Source organism: Haliotis cracherodii, unplaced genomic scaffold (genome assembly GCF_022045235.1).
Source record: "Haliotis cracherodii isolate W230 unplaced genomic scaffold, xgHalCrac1.p SCAF_17, whole genome shotgun sequence".
Lineage (NCBI taxonomy): Eukaryota > Metazoa > Mollusca > Gastropoda > Lepetellida > Haliotidae > Haliotis > Haliotis cracherodii.
In genome coordinates this window covers 9,444,405-9,466,046 of record NW_027266272.1, presented here as the reverse complement: position 1 = coordinate 9,466,046, position 21,642 = coordinate 9,444,405, and the positions used below count along the sequence as shown (strand labels likewise).

At 43.1% G+C, this 21,642-nt stretch overlaps 2 protein-coding genes across 2 annotated transcripts; both read left to right on the top strand.

The window, feature by feature from the left end:
- Positions 1-1,277: 1,277 nt before the first annotated feature.
- Positions 1,278-3,098, top strand: LOC139465162 (nucleolin-like). The gene is made up of 2 exons (XM_071246852.1): positions 1,278-1,459; positions 2,705-3,098. The coding sequence occupies exons 1-2, from the start codon at positions 1,278-1,280 to the stop codon at positions 3,096-3,098; spliced, it is 576 nt and encodes a 191-aa protein (XP_071102953.1).
- Positions 3,099-11,614: 8,516 nt separating this feature from the next.
- On the top strand, positions 11,615-12,754 carry LOC139465161 (keratin-associated protein 5-1-like). The gene has a single exon (XM_071246851.1). The coding sequence runs from the start codon at positions 11,615-11,617 to the stop codon at positions 12,752-12,754; it is 1,140 nt and encodes a 379-aa protein (XP_071102952.1).
- Positions 12,755-21,642: the final 8,888 nt, after the last annotated feature.

Genomic DNA, 21,642 nt, shown 5'->3' with positions numbered 1-21,642 from the left:
GTTAAACTGCGGCATGGTATCTCAGTGTGCTAGCACTAAAAATCGGCATCAGTCCGGACTAGTACAAGCAGCCACACACACACACACACGTGCATGCACGTCGCTATATAAGTGCAATAATATTGGACGCGATGTTAAACCCAATTTCATCTCCCCTACAACAGGAACATCAGCAGAGAAACAATGGATGTTTCTGGGCTGTATAAACACCTGCCAAGTGAGGATGTCGTTATTTAGACATAATCAACCCATGGATCAAGAGGAACCAGCGTATTACGCCAACGGGGAATGAGGCAGGTCATTCGTTGACGGACTCAGTTCGCTCCATTACAGAGGCTTTGGGGCAGCCCAGTGGTGAAAGCGTTCGCTCGTCACGCCTCATTCCTCAAACTGGTACAGTCACTTGTCAGAAGCCCGTTTCTTGTGTCACCTGCCTCACTGGAATTTTGCTCAAAAGCGGCGTAAAACATACAAACACTCACTCTTTTACAAAACGTGTCACTTTTATACAAAACATGTCACTCTTATTCAAAACAAGTTGAAGTCATTGGTGTCCCACCGACATCATCCAATCCCACTCCACACCTTTCCTCCCTCCCAGCCTCCCCATCAGTAAATGCGCTATCGTGTCACTGGATTTTCTGCTTCATCGCCTCATTGTCTCGGTGGCTGTCGCGTAGCAGAGGCACTCCTGTGTGGCGTTAGGCAGCACACAACGCATGCAAATTTATGCAAATTAGGTTCAACCGGAAGGGCAGGACATGCTAACCTTTTTCGCGAACACCTGGTGTCATCACTGATTTTCAGTGATCCATTCATGTAATATTTTCACCGCTATTTTGCCTAGCACGCCCAATAGAATCTGTTTCGGTGGAGAATCTATAATGGTCCTCCTGTTATAGTCTACTAAAGTCGTGAACGACCTGCCTAATTTTGGCCTTTTCCAATACCATGATATACAATAATTTCATTCAAAGCGACCTTACACCAAAAACATTTTCAGCTCCTCACGAAAACAAAATGATTTAAATGATTTTGTCCTATCCCGAGAACGCTTGAATGATTATTATATATTATGCAGATCACATGCTCCGATCTGCTAGGAATAATATAAATAACATGAACATAAACAACCTCTAGTGCCCGCGGCATTTACATGCAGGTGCTCCTGTGAGGAACATCGTCGACGGTGAAACATCTTGCCAACAATGAGGCGCCCGTTGCGATAACACCGTCAATTAGTTCAATTAGTTCTTTTATTCGTTTACATGCTGTTAATGAACAATTTGGAAAGCATCGAGTGTGTTGCTGCTGCTGCTGCTGATAATGATGATGATGATGGTGAGGATGATGATGATGATGATGATGGTGGTGATGATGATGATGATGATGATGATGATGATGATGATGATGATGATGATGATGTGCCTCTGTTCACCCAGCAGTGCATTGGTACACGGTAGGATGAGATGGCAATGTGGCTGTTTACCTTCTAGCGCCTCACAGGTAGCACGGGTTATATACTCCCCAGGGAGCAGAGAATGATTCTTGAGTGCACATTGATTTGATTGTGCTTTGAGCATGCCCCCGTGTGGTGTGGAAATATGCGCAATATAAATAGCCTAGTAGTAGTAGTAGCAGCAGCAGCAGCAGCAGTAGTAGTAGTAGCAGTAGCAGCAGTAGTAGTAGCAGTAGTAGTAGCAGTAGCAGTAGTAGTAGTAGTAGTAGCAGCAGCAGCAGCAGCAGCAGCAGCAGTAGTAGTAGCAGTAGCAGCAGTATTAGTAGTAGTAGTAGCAGCAGCAGCAGCAGCAGTAGTAGTAGCAGTAGCAGCAGCAGCAGCAGTCGTAGTAGTAGTAGTAGTAATAATAGGAGGAGGAGGGGGAGGAGGACGATGATGATTATGATAGTGATTGCGATGATGATGGTGGTGATGGTGATGGAACATTGACGAACCAACCTAGCATCATTATAAGTGAGTGAGTATTTTTTTACGCCACTTTTAACAATATTCTAGCAATATCACAGCGTGATACACAGACATGGATTGGGCATAATTGCCGACACTGATTAACTGGCGACAATGATATTTAGAATTCATACGCCGACTACGATGACAACGACTGAAATAGGTCGACGGTGACGTTGCTGAAGAAGTAAAATGACAACGGTGATGGAGATCATACATAAATGACAAAATAGACTGAAAGATGGCTTCACTTAATTAAGACACATTAATACCATGTATGTGACAGCTGAGGTCGCGTGTACCCATTATCAGTATGGACTCTCATATTCTTCGCCACATTAACCAATTTTAGTTGGGACTTATTCAGTTGCGGCAGTTATTCGATCGTCTACCTAATGGAGTTATCACGTCAGATCATTACAGTATTCATTTTCAAAGCCTTGTTTCTGAAATGACGGACAAAGAAAAGAGTCGAGGCACACCGGATGAGAGATCGGTTCAAGAGTTTGCGCTCACGAATCACATTTTACTTCACATAGTCTGTTTGATAGATGTCCTCAGGTGTTCTGGAAACGAGCGTAATAATCGCAGTGTTATGGCAAGGAGCCAGCTGAGACTCCACTGATAATTAGTGTTTTCATTCGTTTACATGCTGTCAATGAACCATTTGGAAAGCAACGAGTGTACATAGTATACACTGATGTGTCGCCGAGTGCATGTTCTACTGATACAGCGCAGAGACATTGGTCAACACGATGATAACGATCATGCTGCTGATGATGATGATAATGATGATGATGACGACGATGACGACTATGACGACGACGGCGATGATGAAGATGATGATGATGATGACGACGATCAAGCAGATGCTGCTGATGACGACGACGACTATGTCGACGACGATGATCCTGAGGACGATGATGATGATGATGATGATGATGATGATGATGATGACGACGACGATGATGACGACGACGATGACGACAATGACGGCGGCGGCGGCGGCGACGATGATGATGATGATGACGATGACGACGATGATGATGATGATGATGATGATGATGATGATGATGATGATGATGATCTAGTAACGGATAGATATGGTGTCCGCAAGGGGACATTGGTGTAGCGCCCTGTATCACTACGCGTTAGAGCGACGTCGCCGACGTGTTGAGTTGCGTCTCTGAGGCGTGCCTGACCCCTATTATCATGAACTGGAATCGCATATTTGCCCAGAATAGTTTCGAGGGTTGTCAGCACCATACCCGTGGGTTTCTCAAAAGTGGTTAAGTTCTATGACCTGCATTTAGAAGACAGAATGACCTCCAGGGTACTCACATTACATAGGATGCGCCAGGGGAAATGAAACGCCACATTTACGTTAAATTAGTCACTTAGCTACTCACACAAACTATGTCAATTATAGAGTTGACCTCAGTGATATAAGTCATCACTAGGGGATTTCTTCTATGTTTCGTTTGTCTTTGAAAAAGGGGTATAAAACAAGAACTGGATGGCCGGGATTCTGCGTGGGGTATCCATGTTAAACTGGGGCATGGTATCTCAGTGGGTCGCTTTGTAAGTGAAACAATTTTGAACGCAAAATTAAATCCCATTTTACTTCAACCCTTTACTGACACTCAATTTAGACCAATACGTGATTATTCGTGTGATACCGGGAGCGTCACGGAAACACACGAGAGGTGCCGAATGATGGGGTGATCGTGAAAGAGGAATGAGGCAAGTGCCAACTGTTTTACAGTTCCGTCTTCCCATAATCAGGGGACCTCCTCCGTGGTCTAGTGGTAGAGCGTCAGCCCGGAAAGGGCCGGGGTTCAATCCCCGGTCACCAGCTATCTGGTGCTCGGCATTTAGAGACTAAAACAAGCGCTGCTCGGCTCGGAGTTTGTAAACTGTGTCCGAGTGGGCTAGCACTATAAAATCTGCATTAGTCCGGACTAGTACAAGCAGACACGACCCGTGAAGATCCGGGGTAGAATAGATCTTCAACAACCCATACTTGCCGTAAAAGGCGACTATGCTTGTCGTAAAAGGCGACTAACGGGATCGGGTGATCAGGCTCGCTGACTTGGTTGATGCATGTCATCGATCCCAATTGCGTGGATCGATGTTCATGATATCAATCACTGGATTGTATGGTCAAGACTCGATTATTTACAGACCGCCGTCATATAGCTGGAATATTGCTGGGTGCGGCGTTAAGCAACAAACAAACAAACAAAACAAGCATGCACGTCGCTATGTAAGTGCAATAATCTTGAACGCGACGTTAAACCCCATTTAACCACACAATAATCTGGCTGCGTTTCTCTGCATGAAAGAATTTCCGTTGGCGGGTGCTACCGGCAGGGCAGGGCATGCTTACTCCCTTCGCGGAAAATCGAGACAGGTTATTACCTGCGTTGATGTTTTACATTTTTATGAACAACTTTTGACTTGTACCTTGTGTTTTATCAGTTGAACGAACAATTGACTACGTTATGGAAATGGCTTTGTTGCATTTATTTGTTCGTTTATATAATATAAAGCAATTTGCATTATTAACAATTGCTGACTTTAAGAGCTATGTGCCAGCTTACTGAACATAATTTGATGGAATTTCGCACCTGAATATCGTGTAACGCTAAAGCGATTTGGAGCTTAGAACAACAGTATCCCACGTGTCCACGTAACCTAGGAAAGTATTAGGACAGGCTTAAAAGCTTTCATAGCAGTAATCACCAGATCTTTGTTGGCCGGTTAGGTTGAACCACTTCAATGGTGATTTCAATGGCATTAATGAGTGTGGCTGTGACTTCACCATAGTTTCTGCGTATCACTATATGTGGGCGTGTAGCGTTACTTAACGACGTGTGTATACATACAGCTGGACAAGGGATACGCATCACCTTATTTTCATATATCCACATTTGTTTTGAAATATCTGCATATGACATTGATCCAAGTTGAATAATACCAGTTAAGGTCGGGGTTAGAATTGGTCTTCAGAATTGGATATCAGTCACTTGATTGTCTGGTCCAGACTCGATTATTTACAGGCCGCCGTCATATAGCTGGAATATTGCTCAGGGCGACGGGTTTTTTTTAACAACAAACAAACTCTCAGACACATTACACTGAACTCCCAGGCGACCAATACTTGTTCTAGCCCCTTAATGCGGAGCGGCAGGCAGGGTAACAATAAGTACCATCTTTTAACGTCTTTTGGTACGAAGTGGCCCTGTCGTCTCAGGCGCCGCAATACGCTGTGCAGAGTTTCGTCCCTTGGGCACTACACAAATCTGTGGTCGTTTGTTCGAATCCTGATTCGCCCCGATTATGTTTTTAGGTGTGTCAGCACCATAACCGTGCTCGTAGGTTTCATCGAAGTGGTAAACGTCTGAGACCTGCATCACTTCGGGCTTTCCTCCCACATTAAGCTGACACGCAGTGATATAACTGGAATAATGTTAAAAGCGGCGTTAAACCCATCTCACTCACTCCCTAGTATGACAACCTCTTTCTGTTGTTCGATTGTGATATCCACGACCAATAATTGCTGGTTGTAAATCTGGGCCCACTTGCGCAAAGCGATCTTAGCGCTAACATGATCGTAACTCCCATACTTTAAAAAGGCATACGATAGTCTCAGCGCTAAGATCGCTTTGTGCAAGCGGGCCCTGGTCATATGGGAGCGTTGGGGGTATTTCAGTCCGATCCTGTCTTGCATAGATAATCGTAATCTGCATCCAATGATGAACTTGGGCCGTGGGATAGCCTTGGGGTTAAAGCGTTCGTCGTCACGACGAAGGCCGAGTTCGATTCCCCACATTGGTATATGTGCGAATCCTGTTCCTTGTGTCCCCCGCCATGATAATTTTGGAATGAAAACTGTCCAAAACAAGACATACTCAATTAATCTCCTACTTTCGTCACAGGGCGCTAAGAAAGAGAAAGGTGGTCGAGATTATAACCAGTTATTAGCGTTTTAACGCTGCTTCGTCTTTTTCACCTTCACCTGCGTACGGCACAATGTAAGGGGAAAGCCTGAAGTAGCGCGTGTCGTAGGCATTCACGGCTTCGCGAAACCCACTTGAACGGGCACGGTGCGGACAGACTAAACACGACAGAACGTCCACGTGAGTTCCATTGTACACTCTTTACCGGGAAGTGATGCTTTATAAGTGTCGATGCAATCGTTGACCTATAGTTATATACAGACTGGGGCAGCATACCCGTCGTTCATATACTAACTCTACTCATAATACCTCATCAACAACGTTTGAACAACAAACGAATGTGCTTAAAAGCTAGTCAAGCACGTTGAAGTATGTGTCGTATGTTATCACGTGTAACACGTTGGAATACTCCTATGTTTATGCAACAGAAGCAACGTTTGAAGGACCACGTCTTACGGTATGAAGATTGTATTCAATAACTGTTGTTGCCGTTACTGTTGGTGCGACCAGTCGGCGTCCCTGCCTACTGACTGTCGCCGCACGCGATGACGTCTCGGATGTAACACTTCAGGGGGCTTACCTACCAAGATAATATAGGGTCAGCATTTGAATAATGGCCAGTTTTACAAATTCAGGTTATATGCGTGTTTACAAGTAGGTGTAACTGTGTTTAAAAGGCCCTGAGTTTGAATGAGTGAACGAGTATGGTTTTACGCCGCTTTTAGCAATATTCCAGCAATATCACGGCGGGGGACACCGGGACCTGAGTTTGAAACATGGCGAGTGATGGATTGCGTTAGTTAGTGAGTAATAGTGTGTGTGTGTGTGTGTGTGTGTGTGTGTGTGTGTGTGTGTGTGTGTGTGTGTGTGTTTTGTGTGTGTGTGGATGTGTGTGTGTGTGGATGTGTTTGTGTGTGTGTGCGTGCGTGTGTGTGTGCGTGCGTGTGCGTGTGTGCGTGCGTGCTTGCGTGCGTGCGTGCGTGCGTGCGTGTGTGTGTGTGTGTGTGTGTGCGCGCGCGTGTGTGAGTGAGTGTCAGTGAGTTACTGAGTAAGTGGGTGGGTCGGTTGGTAGATGTGTTTCGGATGAGTGAGTGAATCAATGCGTATAGGGTTTTAATGAGTGAGTGGGTGGGGTTTTGGTGGATGATTGAGTGAGTTGGTGACTTGATGAGTGGGTTGTTTTGGGGTCTTTGGGTGGTTGGGTAGATGGTTTGTGATTTGGCGGATGGCATACCATGTTTAGAATCGAACCCTTGGACTTTGAGTGACGAACGAACGCTCTTACCACTAAGCTACCCAACTGCCTAAGGTCCGGCATGACACCCGTGTTGGCTATCTAGCATATTGGTCTATAGCACTGGGACATGCTGATACCTCTGTTTACAAGTGTCCTCTAAATATACTTAGCTTTCAGAAGACAGATAAACCTGCCTCCTTGGTGTAAACTGTATTGTTATTGTTAACACGAATAAGACGCTTTTCCGATATGTTGTGTCAGAACCGATTAGTTTCAACAGACGGAGATATTGAACACTTGGAAAGGAGATAGAATATACAATCAACTCCTTCATGTTGTTGATGAGAACCAGGTGTTTAGTGTATGTTATGTAAACAGTGTTTGATGTGTTTGGGAATATGACCAATGCTGTTATATCCATTCCCGAATAAATGAATGCACCTCTCATGAACTCCTTCAAATCTCGATCACTTTGTATGTCTTACACGAGATCATAGAGTCACTTCCGGTTTAACATGCAAAGGCCGAACACCTGGTGTCCATTCGTCACCACTCGCCCCTTTCCTTAAGCTGCAAGAAGACTCGTCCCCCTATCGTTGAATGTTATGTGCGAAAATACGACAAACCAATCAGAATGCGCGGATAATTATAAGTTCTTCGTCAAAGAATCTCTCAGAAATATTATTGTATTTTACATATGTCTTGCATCTAAAAATATACCCAAGACCAGTTAAATGTGTTCAATCATACTGTATATTTCCGCATGTCACGATGTGCTTTAAATTGCATTTGTAAGACATATAATGCATGGGTAAACTATATGTGAACCATTACGCAACGAGTTGACAATTGGTTTAGGTATGCCCGTTTGCGCTTAGACGGAACCCGGTCTCAAAAATGGCCACGAGAGGGTCGAGTCGCTATTCGGCTTGTCCCGGAATAACACGAGTTGGTCCCGAGTTGTCGTCACTGGTTTTGAGTGTTTGACCGCTATTTTGTCTTTTACACCCAGCGGATTCTGCTCTGTTTCGGCTGATAATCGAGACTGATTTTCCCTGACGCTGATGTTTTGTATCATAATTAAGGATTATTAAATAGGAAAATGAATAATATCAATCAGAGATCAATGATCTCAGAACTCCCCCAAGAAACCCCTGCCTCAGGATAGTCCTGATCATATAGTGGTTCGATCCCCGGCCGCGTCATACCAAAAGACGTTAAAGATGGTAATTGTTTTACCCTGCCTGGTGTTCGACATAAAGGGGCTAAAACAAGAACTGATCGTGTCGGAGTCAGTATACTGTGTATCAATGTTAAACAGCGGCATGGTATCTCGGTGGACGAGCACTATAACACCAGCATTAGTCCGAACCAGTACACACACACACACACACACACACACACACACACACACACACACACACACACACACACACACACACACGTAAATTGCACGTCGCTATATAAGAGCAATAATCTTGAACGCGACGTTAAACCCCATTTCACCTCCCTCATAACCATACATTCATGACTCATTCCTTTGCAAGCATCCCTGTCACACGAGGGTGCATGATCACATATGTTACAATCAAACAAACAGAGAAAATTATTATTTACTGCCCGGAGTCCCTGTAGAAACGTCATAATGTATGAGAGACTTCAGTAGCACTGAACTATAAAAATAATTATAAAGATTTATAGGTCTTTGTTTGGTTGTCTTTTTCTAGTTTGTACTACTTACTTGAATAAAACATATTTATGAGTTTGTTCAAACACAATAACACTTTCTCAAGCGAGCAAAACATCAGGTACTTGTCATCGTAACGTTTAATGATTAATTATTCTGGTAATGACATTAGTGGTTAGTTGTTAAAACAAATAGAACCGTTAAAAACGTCTTATCTCTGATTCAGATCTGAAGATGGCGCTTAATACCTTACTAACTCGCGTCTAAACATGTTTATAAAGCGTGGACATTGACATAAAGTTCTCGAGGTATTTCTAAAACGAGTCTTTAAGGACACTAGAAGTAGTTTGCTGCATCCCATTAAAACATTCTACAGAGAGCATTTACCGCGTAGAAACTGACATCGTGGACCGTTAGGAGACTGCTTGTGTTGCGGAGAGACTAGGCAGCAGACAAGTGTTCCTCTTAGGGAAAGCCAAGTCCAAACATCACGTTCTGCAATATTTCATCTGCGAGGAGTTTTTGAATATGTATGTCGCTTACCGTTTGATCTGGTAAAAAGTCGGTTTTGTTGATTGCGGAAACTTGCCTGTGGACACGCACGGGTACCGATGTATATAATGTTGAAGACATATCCATTTTTGTAGATTGTATGTGAAGGTTTCATAAACTCCTTTTAGCGCAGAAGGTTTTGTCAAATAGAAATTTTTGCTTTATAGTTTTTTTTGTGTTTGATATTGTTTTCTCACAAATATATCGATTATTGACGTCAGTCAGTTTACAAGAGTATGAAAAATTGCTTGTGTAGAATTGTGCGCATGTCAAACAAAGAAAGTTTCCTGTCTCAGAATAACATCAAGTGAAGAGGGGGTGTTTCAGCCTGAGGTGTTTACGTGTCTCTGTTGGAATGTCTGAAAATACTGCAAGATTCTTTCTTGTTGGTAAATTACAAGTCCCTTCACACAACAAATGGTATCAGGGCCCCACCTAACCCAACCCCACCCCTATATACAGTAAACTACGTTTGTAACGAACTCGAAGGGACCACTAATTTTAGTTCGTAATAACCATATTTCGTTCTAAGCATGTGTACAGCATTTATACAACAAATGGTCGAGACTAAAAAATAAGTTCGTTATAACGGCCAGTTCGTTATAAGCTTGTTCGTTATAAGCGTGTTCGTTATAAACGTATATATATATATATATATATATATATATATATATATATATATATATATATATATATATATATATATATATATATATATATATATATATGGATATAACTGGAATATTGTTCAAAGCGGCGTCAAACCTAATTAACTCACTCACTCTAGAATGCCTCAGACAGCTAGGTGCCATGTCACATATCCGTCGCAGAGCATGGAACAAACGCATTAATTTATGAATTCGAAGCTGCCGACGGCCTTTACGATGAACATTATCATTTGTAGAGTGACATCATCATCATCATTCATCATCATCATCATCATCATCATCATCGTCGTCGTCATGATAAACATGCAGTGGTTAGATGTCAGTGATGATGAAGAGTTGACATTCAGATGGATGTGGTCTTCAGCAATAATCCTTCACTATCATGATGAAGAACAGAAGAAATGGACATTACGCTTTGTGGCCCTGTGGGTAATAGAACCAGGGACTTTGCTGCGAGGAGCGAACACTTTAACCACTTGGCTATCCTACTCTCCCTGATATCAGTGCTGCGGTGGCCATCATTGTCTGCTTTCAACAACTGTTTCAGTTTACAGGTATCTGGACAATTGCTTCAATTTTTTTGTGGAACTGTGCGCATGTCAAACAGCTGAAGATCCATGTCTGAGAAGAACATAAGGGGAAGGTGACGTTTTAGGGTTCAATGACCGCTTGGCTAGCACACCGCTCCTACTATGCCTGCCAGACTGACCATCAGTGTTTAGAGTGACCACACTGGACATGCGAGTGCATGAAACATTTGCAACTCCCTTGAGTGAGTGAGTGAGTGAGTTTGGTTTAACGCCGCTTTTAACAGTATTCCAGTTATATCACGGCGTGTCAGCTTAATGTGGGAGGAAAGCCCGAAGTGATGCAGGTCTCAGACGTTTACCACTTCGGTGAAACCCACGAGCACGGGTATGGTGCTGACAAACCTAGAAACATAATCGGGGCGAACCGGGATTCGAACCCACAATCATAGGTTTCTGGCGTGCCTAAGGGACGCAACTCTGCACAGCGAATCGCGGCGCCTTAGACGACTGGGCCACCCGTGCCCCCGCAACTCCCTTGAAACCTCCATGGTAATTATTTAAATCTGAATATTTCCGATTCCACGGAACTGGTACGTTGAACGTCGTCAGACTTCTGAATAATACTGTGTTTGTGAACCCAGCATCTTTATAATTTGATTTGTATTTTGTCATATTGCACATTAATGTGTACGAAATGTGTTTTATTTGACGTTTAAGCTGTCCGTGAAGAATAAACATTGAAGATTATATTATCCCCACGCGCCATGCACTGTGCATATTCTGACACTAACTGTATGGCGGACGATACAGGTCATATGTATGTGCAATGCATGTCGGTATCATTTTGTTGTAACCCTTTGGTCGTCATAGAACCCCACACAACCCTCCCTCTCCTATGCGAGGGATTCATGTATTCATATCTGTATATTCTTTAACGTGAAATCCGAAGCTGTGTTAAAATGTATATCTTTTTCGTTAGAGAGCGTGTATATGTATATCAGAGTGCAAGTATATGGGAGCATGTACGTCAGAGTGCAAGTATATGGGAGCATGCACGTCAGAGTGCAAGTATATGGGAGCATGTACGTCAGAGTGCAAGTATATGGGAGCATGCACGTCAGAGTGCAAGTATATGGGAACATGCACGTCAGAGTGCAAGTATATGGGAGCATGCACGTCAGAGTGCAAGTATATAGGAGCATGTACGTCAGAGTGCAAGTATATGGGAACATGCATGTCAGAGTGCAAGTATATGGGAACATGCATGTCAGAGTTCAAGTATATGGGAGCATGTACGTCAGAGTGCAAGTATATGGGAGCATATACGTCAGAGTGCAAGTATATGGGAACATGTATGTCAGAGTGCAATTATATGGGAACATGCATGTTAGAGTGCAAGTATATGGGAGCATGTACGTCACAGTGCAAGTATATGGGAGCATGTACATCAGAGTGCAAGTATATGGGAACATGCATGTCAGAGTGCAAGTATATGGGAACATGCACGTCAGAGTGCAAGTATATGGGAGCATGCACGTCAGAGTGCAAGTATATGGGAACATGTACGTCAGAGTGCAAGTATATGGGAACATGCACGTCAGAGTGCAAGTATATGGGAGCATGTACGTCAGAGTGCAAGTATATGGGAGCATGTACGTCAGAGTGCAAGTATATGGGAACATGCACGCCAGAGTGCAAGTATATGGGAGCATGTACGTCAGAGTGCAAGTATATGGGAGCATGTACGTCAGAGTGCAAGTATATGGGCGCATGTACGTCAGAGTGCAAGTATATGGGAGCATGTACGTCAGAGTGCAAGTATATGGGAGCACGCACGTCAGAGTGCAAGTATATGGGAGCACGCACGTCAGAGTGCAAGTATATGGGAGCACGCACGTCAGAGTGCAAGTATATGGGAGCATGTACGTCAGATTGCAAGTATATGGGAGCACGCACGTCAGAGTGCAAGTATATGGGAGCATGTACGTCAGAGTGCAAGTATATGGGCGCATGTACGTCAGAGTGCAAGTATATGGGAGCATGCTCGTCAGAGTGCAAGTATATGGGAGCATGCACGTCAGAGTGCAAGTATATGGGAGCATGCACGTCAGAGTGCAAGTATATGGGAGCATGCACGTCAGAGTGCAAGTAAATGGGAGCATGCATGTCAGAGTGCAAGTATATGGGAGCATGCACGTCAGAGTGCAAGTATATGGGAGCATGCATGTCAGAGTGCAAGTATATGGGAGCACGCACGTCAGAGTGCAAGTATATGGGAGCACGCACGTCAGAGTGCAAGTATATGGGAGCATGCACGTCAGAGTGCAAGTATATGGGAGCATGCACGTCAGAGTGCAAGTATATGGGAGCATGCATGTCAGAGTGCAAACACATGAAAATCTGTGTGCATCTATATCACAGTGCATGTATATCGGATAAGCGTATACTAACGCATGTATATGGGGAATGTGTACTTCACAGAGAGTGTACCGTGTATGACAGAGTGAGATTATCACTCACTCACTCACTCACTCACTCACTCACTCACTCACTCACACCAAAAGACGCGACGTTAAACCCCATTTTAGCTCTCCAATATCGCCCTCACAGAATCTTGGAAACACTTTGAACATATTCCTGCCATTGTCTGCGCTTTTGGCACCATTGCTTTACTTAACACCAGAAAACCCCTGGATTGAATTTGGAGGCACGACCTGCGGCTGTTATGTTGACAGAAGGTCTGGGAGGTAATTGTCCAGACCTGTTATCGAGAGATTCGCTTTAAAGGTATCCATTTACTTTCCTGCCCGGTGTTGTCGGGTGTTGTTCCTTACGACATAACAGGGGCCAGGGAACACCGACAGGGAACACGTCCATAAATGGAGAAACTTCGTCAGGCAAATCATATTTGGAGATAAGAAGAAACATGCTAAAATAGGTGATTTCATGTCATACTTGTACAGTAAAGTACGATTATAACGAACTCAAAGGGACTACTAATTTTAGTTCGTTATAACCGTAGTTCGTTATCAGCATATATACAGCATAACTACAGCAAATAGTCGGGACCAAAAAGGTAAGTTCGTTATATCCGTCAGTTCGTTATAAGCGTGTTCGTTATCACCGTAGTTTACTGTACTGAGTAACTAGTGTTGTTTTATACCTAAACTGTCCAAGGCGGTCTAGAAACATCTGCTTGAAAATAGACTTTGAATTATATGCGTCATGTGTACATAGTTTTCCAAGGGGCAACAGGTTTTGTAGGTCAATTATCTTTTTACACCAATTGTATCTCACACTATTTCATTTGACATAGTAAAACCTGGGTGTTCTTACAAAAATACCTTTGATTAGTTTCTAGCATATAATCTTCCTTTAAAGACAACTTCCCCGTATATTACAGCCATATAAGTCACACAGTAACAACAGTCGTTGTCCGATATAGGTGAGTGAGTGAGTTTGGTTTGACGCCGCTTTTAGCAATATTCCAGCAATATCACGGCGGGGGACACCAGAAATGGGCTTCACACATTGTACCCACGTCGGGATTCGAACCCGGGTCTTTTGGCGTGACCAGCGAACGCTTTAACCACTAGGCTACCCGACAGCCCATGTCCGATAAAGGAGTAAATCCACAAAAAATACTAACCACAATCATGATTAACATTGAAAACGTTTCTCATTTTTCACAAACTAAAAAAACTCGTTATTTCTACAGAAGATACTCATGCACACCCTAGTATCAACAGTTGCCTTTTGAAGAGGCACATTTATGTTACCAATGTAGCAGATCCGGCGTTTGGACAGCATTCCTGATGACATTGTATGTTAGCTGCCACTTAGCATAGTCTTGTGGGAGAACTTGTAGATGAGTCGGATACAGCTGAGCAAGGCCGGGTCATCTGCTAACAGTATTCCTGGGCATCGTCCCCATGGGAGACATAGTCCACAACCGGAATTGCCTAGTTGATGAAGTAAATCGTTGATATTAAGAGTAAAGAGCCATGCTGATATGACACGACCCTGTCCTACATCCTGTTTAATCAGATATGAAGCCAGCAAAGCATAATTTACCAGTGCTACCAAACGTACGTAATTAATAAGACAAGAACGTCAAGCGATACACGATCAAGGGTTTTCTCGTTATCGAGGGAGGCGATTGGTGATGCAATACAACTACGGTTATAACGAACACGCTTATAACGAACTGACGGATATAACGAACTTACTTTTTTGGTCCCGACTATTTGCTGTAGTTATGCTGTATATATGCTTATAACGAACTACGGTTATAACGAACTAAAATTAGTAGTCCCTTTGAGTTCGTTATAACCGTACTTTACTGTACTTTCAAGACGTGAGAGAGCCCCCGGTTCAGCACCAGATTTCCTACATCCAGCTACATTATGGCGTGTCCATTTTTCGATTCTGTCAGGAAGCATTCTTTGGTCTCGTCACGATATGGCTGAAACATTGTGGATGTGACGTTAAACTTAGCTCACTCACTCACTGAGTCTTTGAAAAAAATACTCAGAACTGAATTAGTGCCTCAATAGTGGCTCGCTTTTAAATTGTCCTCGTCCCTTATGTATTGGTAACGGGGCCTTTACAGAGGATGGCGACCTTTGTGCCTCCCGTGTGCGACCATAACATTTGCCAGTTCGTCGTTGGAGGCTCAAAGGAGACAGAATGGTTGCCTAGGTCGTCCAAATGTAGTACACAGGAGGTTCAGGCATCGTCATGAACGCCATGGTAGCCGTCAAGTTTTGAACATGTTCAAAACAGTCACACAAAGGTCGCCGAGGGGGTTGATCGCTCAAAGGTGGCACAAAGGTCGCAACCTTGTGTAAAGGGGGCTTAAGGTTTCGCCAATATTGTACTTCTTTAGAATGTATTCGTGCTTTATAATATCATTGAATAGTAACGCAATATGCTTAAATAAAGATCTTCAAACATGCTGGAGATTTAACGTTTTTAAACCCTATCGTTGTATGTAATACCTCTGTGGAAGATTTTCGGCAAGAGGAATGACTTCAACTGTCCATTAGTCAACTTTCCCTTCATGTTGGACACTATTCCTGCAGTTCCAGCCCTTGGTGTCTCTATGAGGTACATTCGAGCATGTACTTTGTATCAAGATTTCAAAGAGCTTCATGCCACTCTTGCTCAGGCGTTTTTGATCAAGGCTACAAAATTCATGGAATCAGTAAAGCTTTCAAAACGTTTTACGGAAGACATTTCGGGAGGAGGGCATTTCCAAATTTGACGCATCAGCGACATAAATGATTTCCAATGCAATTCCCCATATGTTACTGTGACTTTGCATGTGTTTGTAACGGGTGCCACCTGTGGGGCAGGATACGCTAACCTTTTCGCGACCCCCACGTATCTACGCTATTCGACAGTGGTTCATAAACACATGCAGCTCATGATGTAGTCGGAATTGTACAATCGACTCTTCTTTATGAAGAAATTTCTTATGAATAGGGGAAGGGTTCTGTCGGTTTTATTTTCTTCAATGGATAGTTAACGGTTACTTCGTTATGCGCGTCAGGAGATCCGTTATCTTCAATATTTGTGACTGAGCATTCTGCTTCATCAGCAAAATAACAGCCAAAATTACTTTCCATGTTAGGTGAGTGAGTGAATGAGTTTGGTTTTACGCCGCTTTTTGCAATATTCCAACAATATCACGGAGGGGGACACCAGAAATGGGCTTCACACATTGTACCCATGTCGGGAATCGAACCCGGGTCTTCGGCGTGACGAGCGAACGCTTTAACCACTAGGCTACCCGACCGCCCCTTCCATGTTAGGGATTTGATAAATCTCTAAAGTATTCACCAAAGAGGAAGCAAATACCTTCCGTGTCACTACTTTGATCACATTCCTTCAGAAGTTTCCGTGCTTTGACGTTTTTGGTTACCGTATTCGACGTAATAAGCGCCCCGCTCTAATAATCGCCCACGGCGATATTTGCTAATATATTGGCTAGTGAACAATCCCAATTAGTACCCCTTCCGATTGATCAATGTTCACAAGACTTATTTATTCGCGTATAATACGCACTCCAGTGTTATATGCACCCTTAATTATGGCAATAAAATTCTGGAAAAATATATTCTGTAGTATATAAACATTTCAGGCTGTCAGCATAAACCACGAAAATTATCTTTGATTTCTGCTTTTTTTACCAAAATAATATTCTAATTAGAGGCCCCTATTTCTAATTTTGAAAGCGCCCTTGGCGCATATTACGTCGAATACGGTATATCGTTTGGCAGTATAAACGTTTATCTACTTTAGCTGCATCAGGAGTTCTTTCAGACTGAGGCTGTCGGGTAGCCTAGTGGTTAAAGCGTTAAAGACCCGGGTTCGAATCCCGACATGGGTACAATGTGTGAAGCCCATTTTAGCTGTTCCCCGCCGTGATATTGCTGGAATATTGCTAAAAGCTCACTCTTTCAGACTGCTATCTGTGAGCGCTTGTTTGTATTGCCAAACCGTTTCATCAGGGGGCGGTCGGGTAGCCTAGTGGTTAAAGCGTTCGCTCGTCACACTGAAGCCCCGGGTTCGATTCCCAACATGGGTACAATATGTGAAGCCCATTCTGGGTGTCCCCCGCCGTGATATTGTTGGAATATTACTCAAAGCGGCATAAAACCATACTTACTCAAAGGGCAGGTCAACATTTAATAAGACAGATAAGTCTCTTCTGTCTCGAGGGAGAGGCCCCACGCGGAGAAGGCTGTTTTCCCGGCCCTCGGTAGACTGATTATTAGACAGGTCGGCACGAACCGAGGTAGACTGATACAGTAATGCGTATCAACTTGGTTCCCTGGGTATGCTGCGCTGACGCTGCATACCTAGGCAACCAGGATGAATGGGTATGCGCGATGAGATGGCCATTTATATTTAGGTTATGACACAGGTAGGCAAGTTGGCAGACAGGTAGGCATATAGGCGGACAAGAAGACTGACAGTTCGGCAGATATACAGAGATACTTTTCGTCAGGCATATTTACAGACAGGAGACCCAAGAGTAGGTAGAAAGTGTAACATATTATGAGATTTCATCATCATCGTCGTCGACCTCATCATCATCATCATTATCATCATCGTCATCTTCTTCTTCATCATCATATAATTTTCGTCGTCGTAGTCATCATTATCGTCATCACATTCTCATCTTCATCATCATCACCATCGTCATCTTCTTCATCATCATCATCATCAACAACATCGTCATCTTTTTCATCATCATATCCTCATCATCATCATCATCATCAACATCAACATCGTCATCATCATCACATCCTCATCTTCTTCATCATCTTCATCATCGTCACCATCGCCATCTTCTTTTTCATCATATCATCATCATATTCTTATTCTTCTTCATCATGTCACCATCATTATCGTGATTATCTTAATATTATTATCATATGTGGACGGTCGGGTAGGCTATTGGTTAAAGCGTTCGAAGACCCGGGATCGATTCCGGTCATAGGTACAATATGTGAAGCCCATTTCTGGTGTCCCCCGCCGTGATATTGCTGGAATATTGCTGAAAGCGGCGTAAAACCAAACACTCACTCACTCGAATAAATTACGCGTCCGAGCACGCGTTGACGGCTGTACAAACTGCCATGATAATGAGTAGACGACGGAAAAATAACTTCAGACTAAACTATACAAGTATGGAGAATAAACAGGGCAGACAAAGCAAATATTCACCGAACATTTCAACATCTCCAATGGCCCAGGTGGGTATGTAATACAACTGTCTGGTTGTATCTGTGTCCTGGAACTCGACAGTCTCCCCGGCATCCTGCACGGTGCTGGCTTCCTGCATATAGACCACTTCTCCTGTGTAGGCCTTGACATCATCTCTTGTATATTTTATGTATGCGGCTACATATGTTTATTGTAAACACTCCCATTTCTCCCTACAAACACATCCTTGTGTAAGATGAGATGGGGCTACTCAACGCAAGGAGAGAATGAATGGAAGAATGTCAGATATTCGTTTATGTGTATAGTATTTCTGAGTGTCTCTTTAAAACGATGAATCTTGAATCGAATTTCTCTGTTTTACTCTCACTCTTTCTCTCTTTCTCTCTTTCACTCTCTCACTCTCACACTATCTATTTCTATCTCTATTAGTAGTAGTGAGTGAATGTGGTATTACGCCGCTTTTAGCAAAATTGCAGCAATATCACGGTGGACACCAGAAATAGGCTTCACATATTGTACCCATGTGTGGAATCGAACCCGGGTTTTCGGCGTGAGGAGCGAACGCTTTAACCACTAGGCTACTCTACCGCCCTTTAGTGCTAGTAGTAATAGTAGTAGTGTTATTATCACCATCATCACCATCAATATCATTAAGGTTCTTAGCACTGTCACCTCGCCGGTCTCTCAGAGTATGTTGCCTTGGTAATAAGTAAAGTTAAATATACACCATACATCATCATTTCGATATTCATGTTCAATAAGAAATATTAGGTTGTCAGAACACGATATCATCTCCGTAGATTTTATTCCGTTGTTTGCGTTGAATATTAACTTTCGAATACAAGTCAGATCTAAAACTATTTCAAACCGCATTCAAACATGAAATCATACAAGTGTATGTTTCTCGGTTGACAGCAGTTCTGTCAAGATGCAAAAGTATTTTCTTACCGATACACGGCAATAAGACAAGACATCAATTACAAGCGATGGCCTTTTGTTTTACGAAAGAATATTCAAGATTTTCAGAATGGCATAACGCTGCAGTCCAAGCCGCCTTAACGGTTTTCGGTACCACCCACCCATCTGCAGGAAACTACCATCCTTCCCACGTCAACGACAGGGCCAGACGGCGACGTCGATGATGCATCGCTTGTATCCATTACAACCTGAGGGTTCGCTCAACAAGCCACAGCACCGTTCTTAGGTAGCTATTGGTAGTTTATATGCAGTTTGCGTTCATAAGCAAGTACCTCTAACGACCCCCGAGTTGAATATTGAGTATGGTGTATTAGGGATGATGTTGATATGAGATGCAGCTGAAGCGACACACACCTCCCACGTAAACGGACAGAATTCTGAGACATCAGCCGCTCCTTATAAAAAGTACTTCTTTATTCCGTTCACGTTAGGCGAAGGTGGGTAGAGAGCAAGGTCAGAAAGAATGTGTCATTTAGAATCGGAACGTGGGATAATTGTATCGCATTGGTTGTGTTCAAGTAAACATAATTTTTGTCTGTTTATATATTTCCGTCTGTAACACAAGGTGCTTCGTATACTTAAACGCACACTTGGCGCGGTCGGGTAGCCTAGTGGTTAAAGCGGTCGCTCGTCACGCCGAAGACCCGGGTTCGATTCCCGACATGGGTACAACATGTGAAGCCCATTTCTGGTGCCCTCCCCCTGTGATATTGCTGGAATATTGTTAAAAGCGGCGTAAAACTATACTCACTCACTAAACGCACACTGCATGGTGTAGTACCCTATTTTAATCAAGGTTTTGAATTACTTAGTGCCACGTATTGACCTGAGCTGTGACACGGGGTGCACGTAAGGCGGGTAATATATTCAATAGATAGAAATGAGGTGAGATTTGGGTTTAAAGTTGCGTTCAAGATTATTGCATGTATATATCTTCAATCTTATTTCTGAAACCTGAGTCCAAATAGCCAAATAGCATTGTCTGGAACAAGTTAACTCATGCGAAATATCTGCTGACCTGTTGTTTTTACTTCCACCTTCTGTCAGACCAGTTTTTTAGTGCTAGCCCACTGACAAATCATGGCGCCCACATTGATACCCCACTCAGACACGGGCCGACCTATCCTTGTCTTGTTCCCTTTATATCGAGCGAGAAGCAGGTTAACAACAAGTACCTCTTTGAGCGGCTTTTGGAATAACCCGGTCAGTGATCGAACCAGTGACCATCCGCTCTCCGGGAGGGACGCTCTATTCACTAGATCACGGAGGCGGTCGAAATAAAAAAATAAAGGGGTATTGAAATATATATATTGGGGTATTGAAAGGGGTATTGAAATATACCCAAGACACAGTTAAATGTTTTCAATCATACTGTATAATTCCGCACGTCCCGATGTGCTTTAAATTGCATCTGAAATAGATATAATATATGGGGAAATATACGAGAAAGATTCCGTTAAGACGGAACCCTGTCGCTAAAATGGCCATGAGAGGGGCACGAGTCGCTATTCGTCTTGTCCCGGAATAACACGAGTTGGTCACGAAAGTATTCTTTACGGCTGTACTGTTTGACGTCATCACTTTGTCACACGGAAAGTAACGAATGGTGCCGAATGCTTTCGACCTTCAAATTTCCATGAAAAACAAGATTATCCTAGAAGGCACGAGGTAGTTATATTAGTAAGGCCATGATTAGTGTGTTATAATGAGGTAGTTATATTAGTAAGGCCATGATTAGTGTGTTATAATGAGGTAGGCAGTCAACAAATAATTAACCACAATTTTAGATATTTGTTGATTGATTACATCGGATTTCTGTAACTTTTCTCCTGGTCGCAATACGGCTTAAAGGATATTGACTTGCAACAGTGCATTGCGAGGGTTTTATAAGATGGGTTTAGTCCCACTTAGAGCATTATTCCAGTTATATCACGTGTCAATTCAATGTGGCAAAGAAGCCCGAAGTGATGTATGTGTAAACGTTCACCAATTTTCTGAAAACCAAGGAACTTAATCGGATCGAATTTTTAATTTAAACATGGAGATTGGGATCATGACACAACTAAGGGACGCAACCCTGCAAAGGGAATTGCGGCGCCTTGTACGACTGAGCCACGCGAACTCAAAATCTCTATATAACATTCGGATTGATAGATGACATATAAATGAATAAATGCTGTACATTAATGGAATAGATTGATAGAGGGAGGGGTACGGTGTCGACGCACGGTCGATAGATTGATGCTGGATGTACTGGAAGATGGATAGAGTGAGTGAGTGATTTGGGTTTAATGCTGCTTTTAACAGTATTCAAGTTATATCACG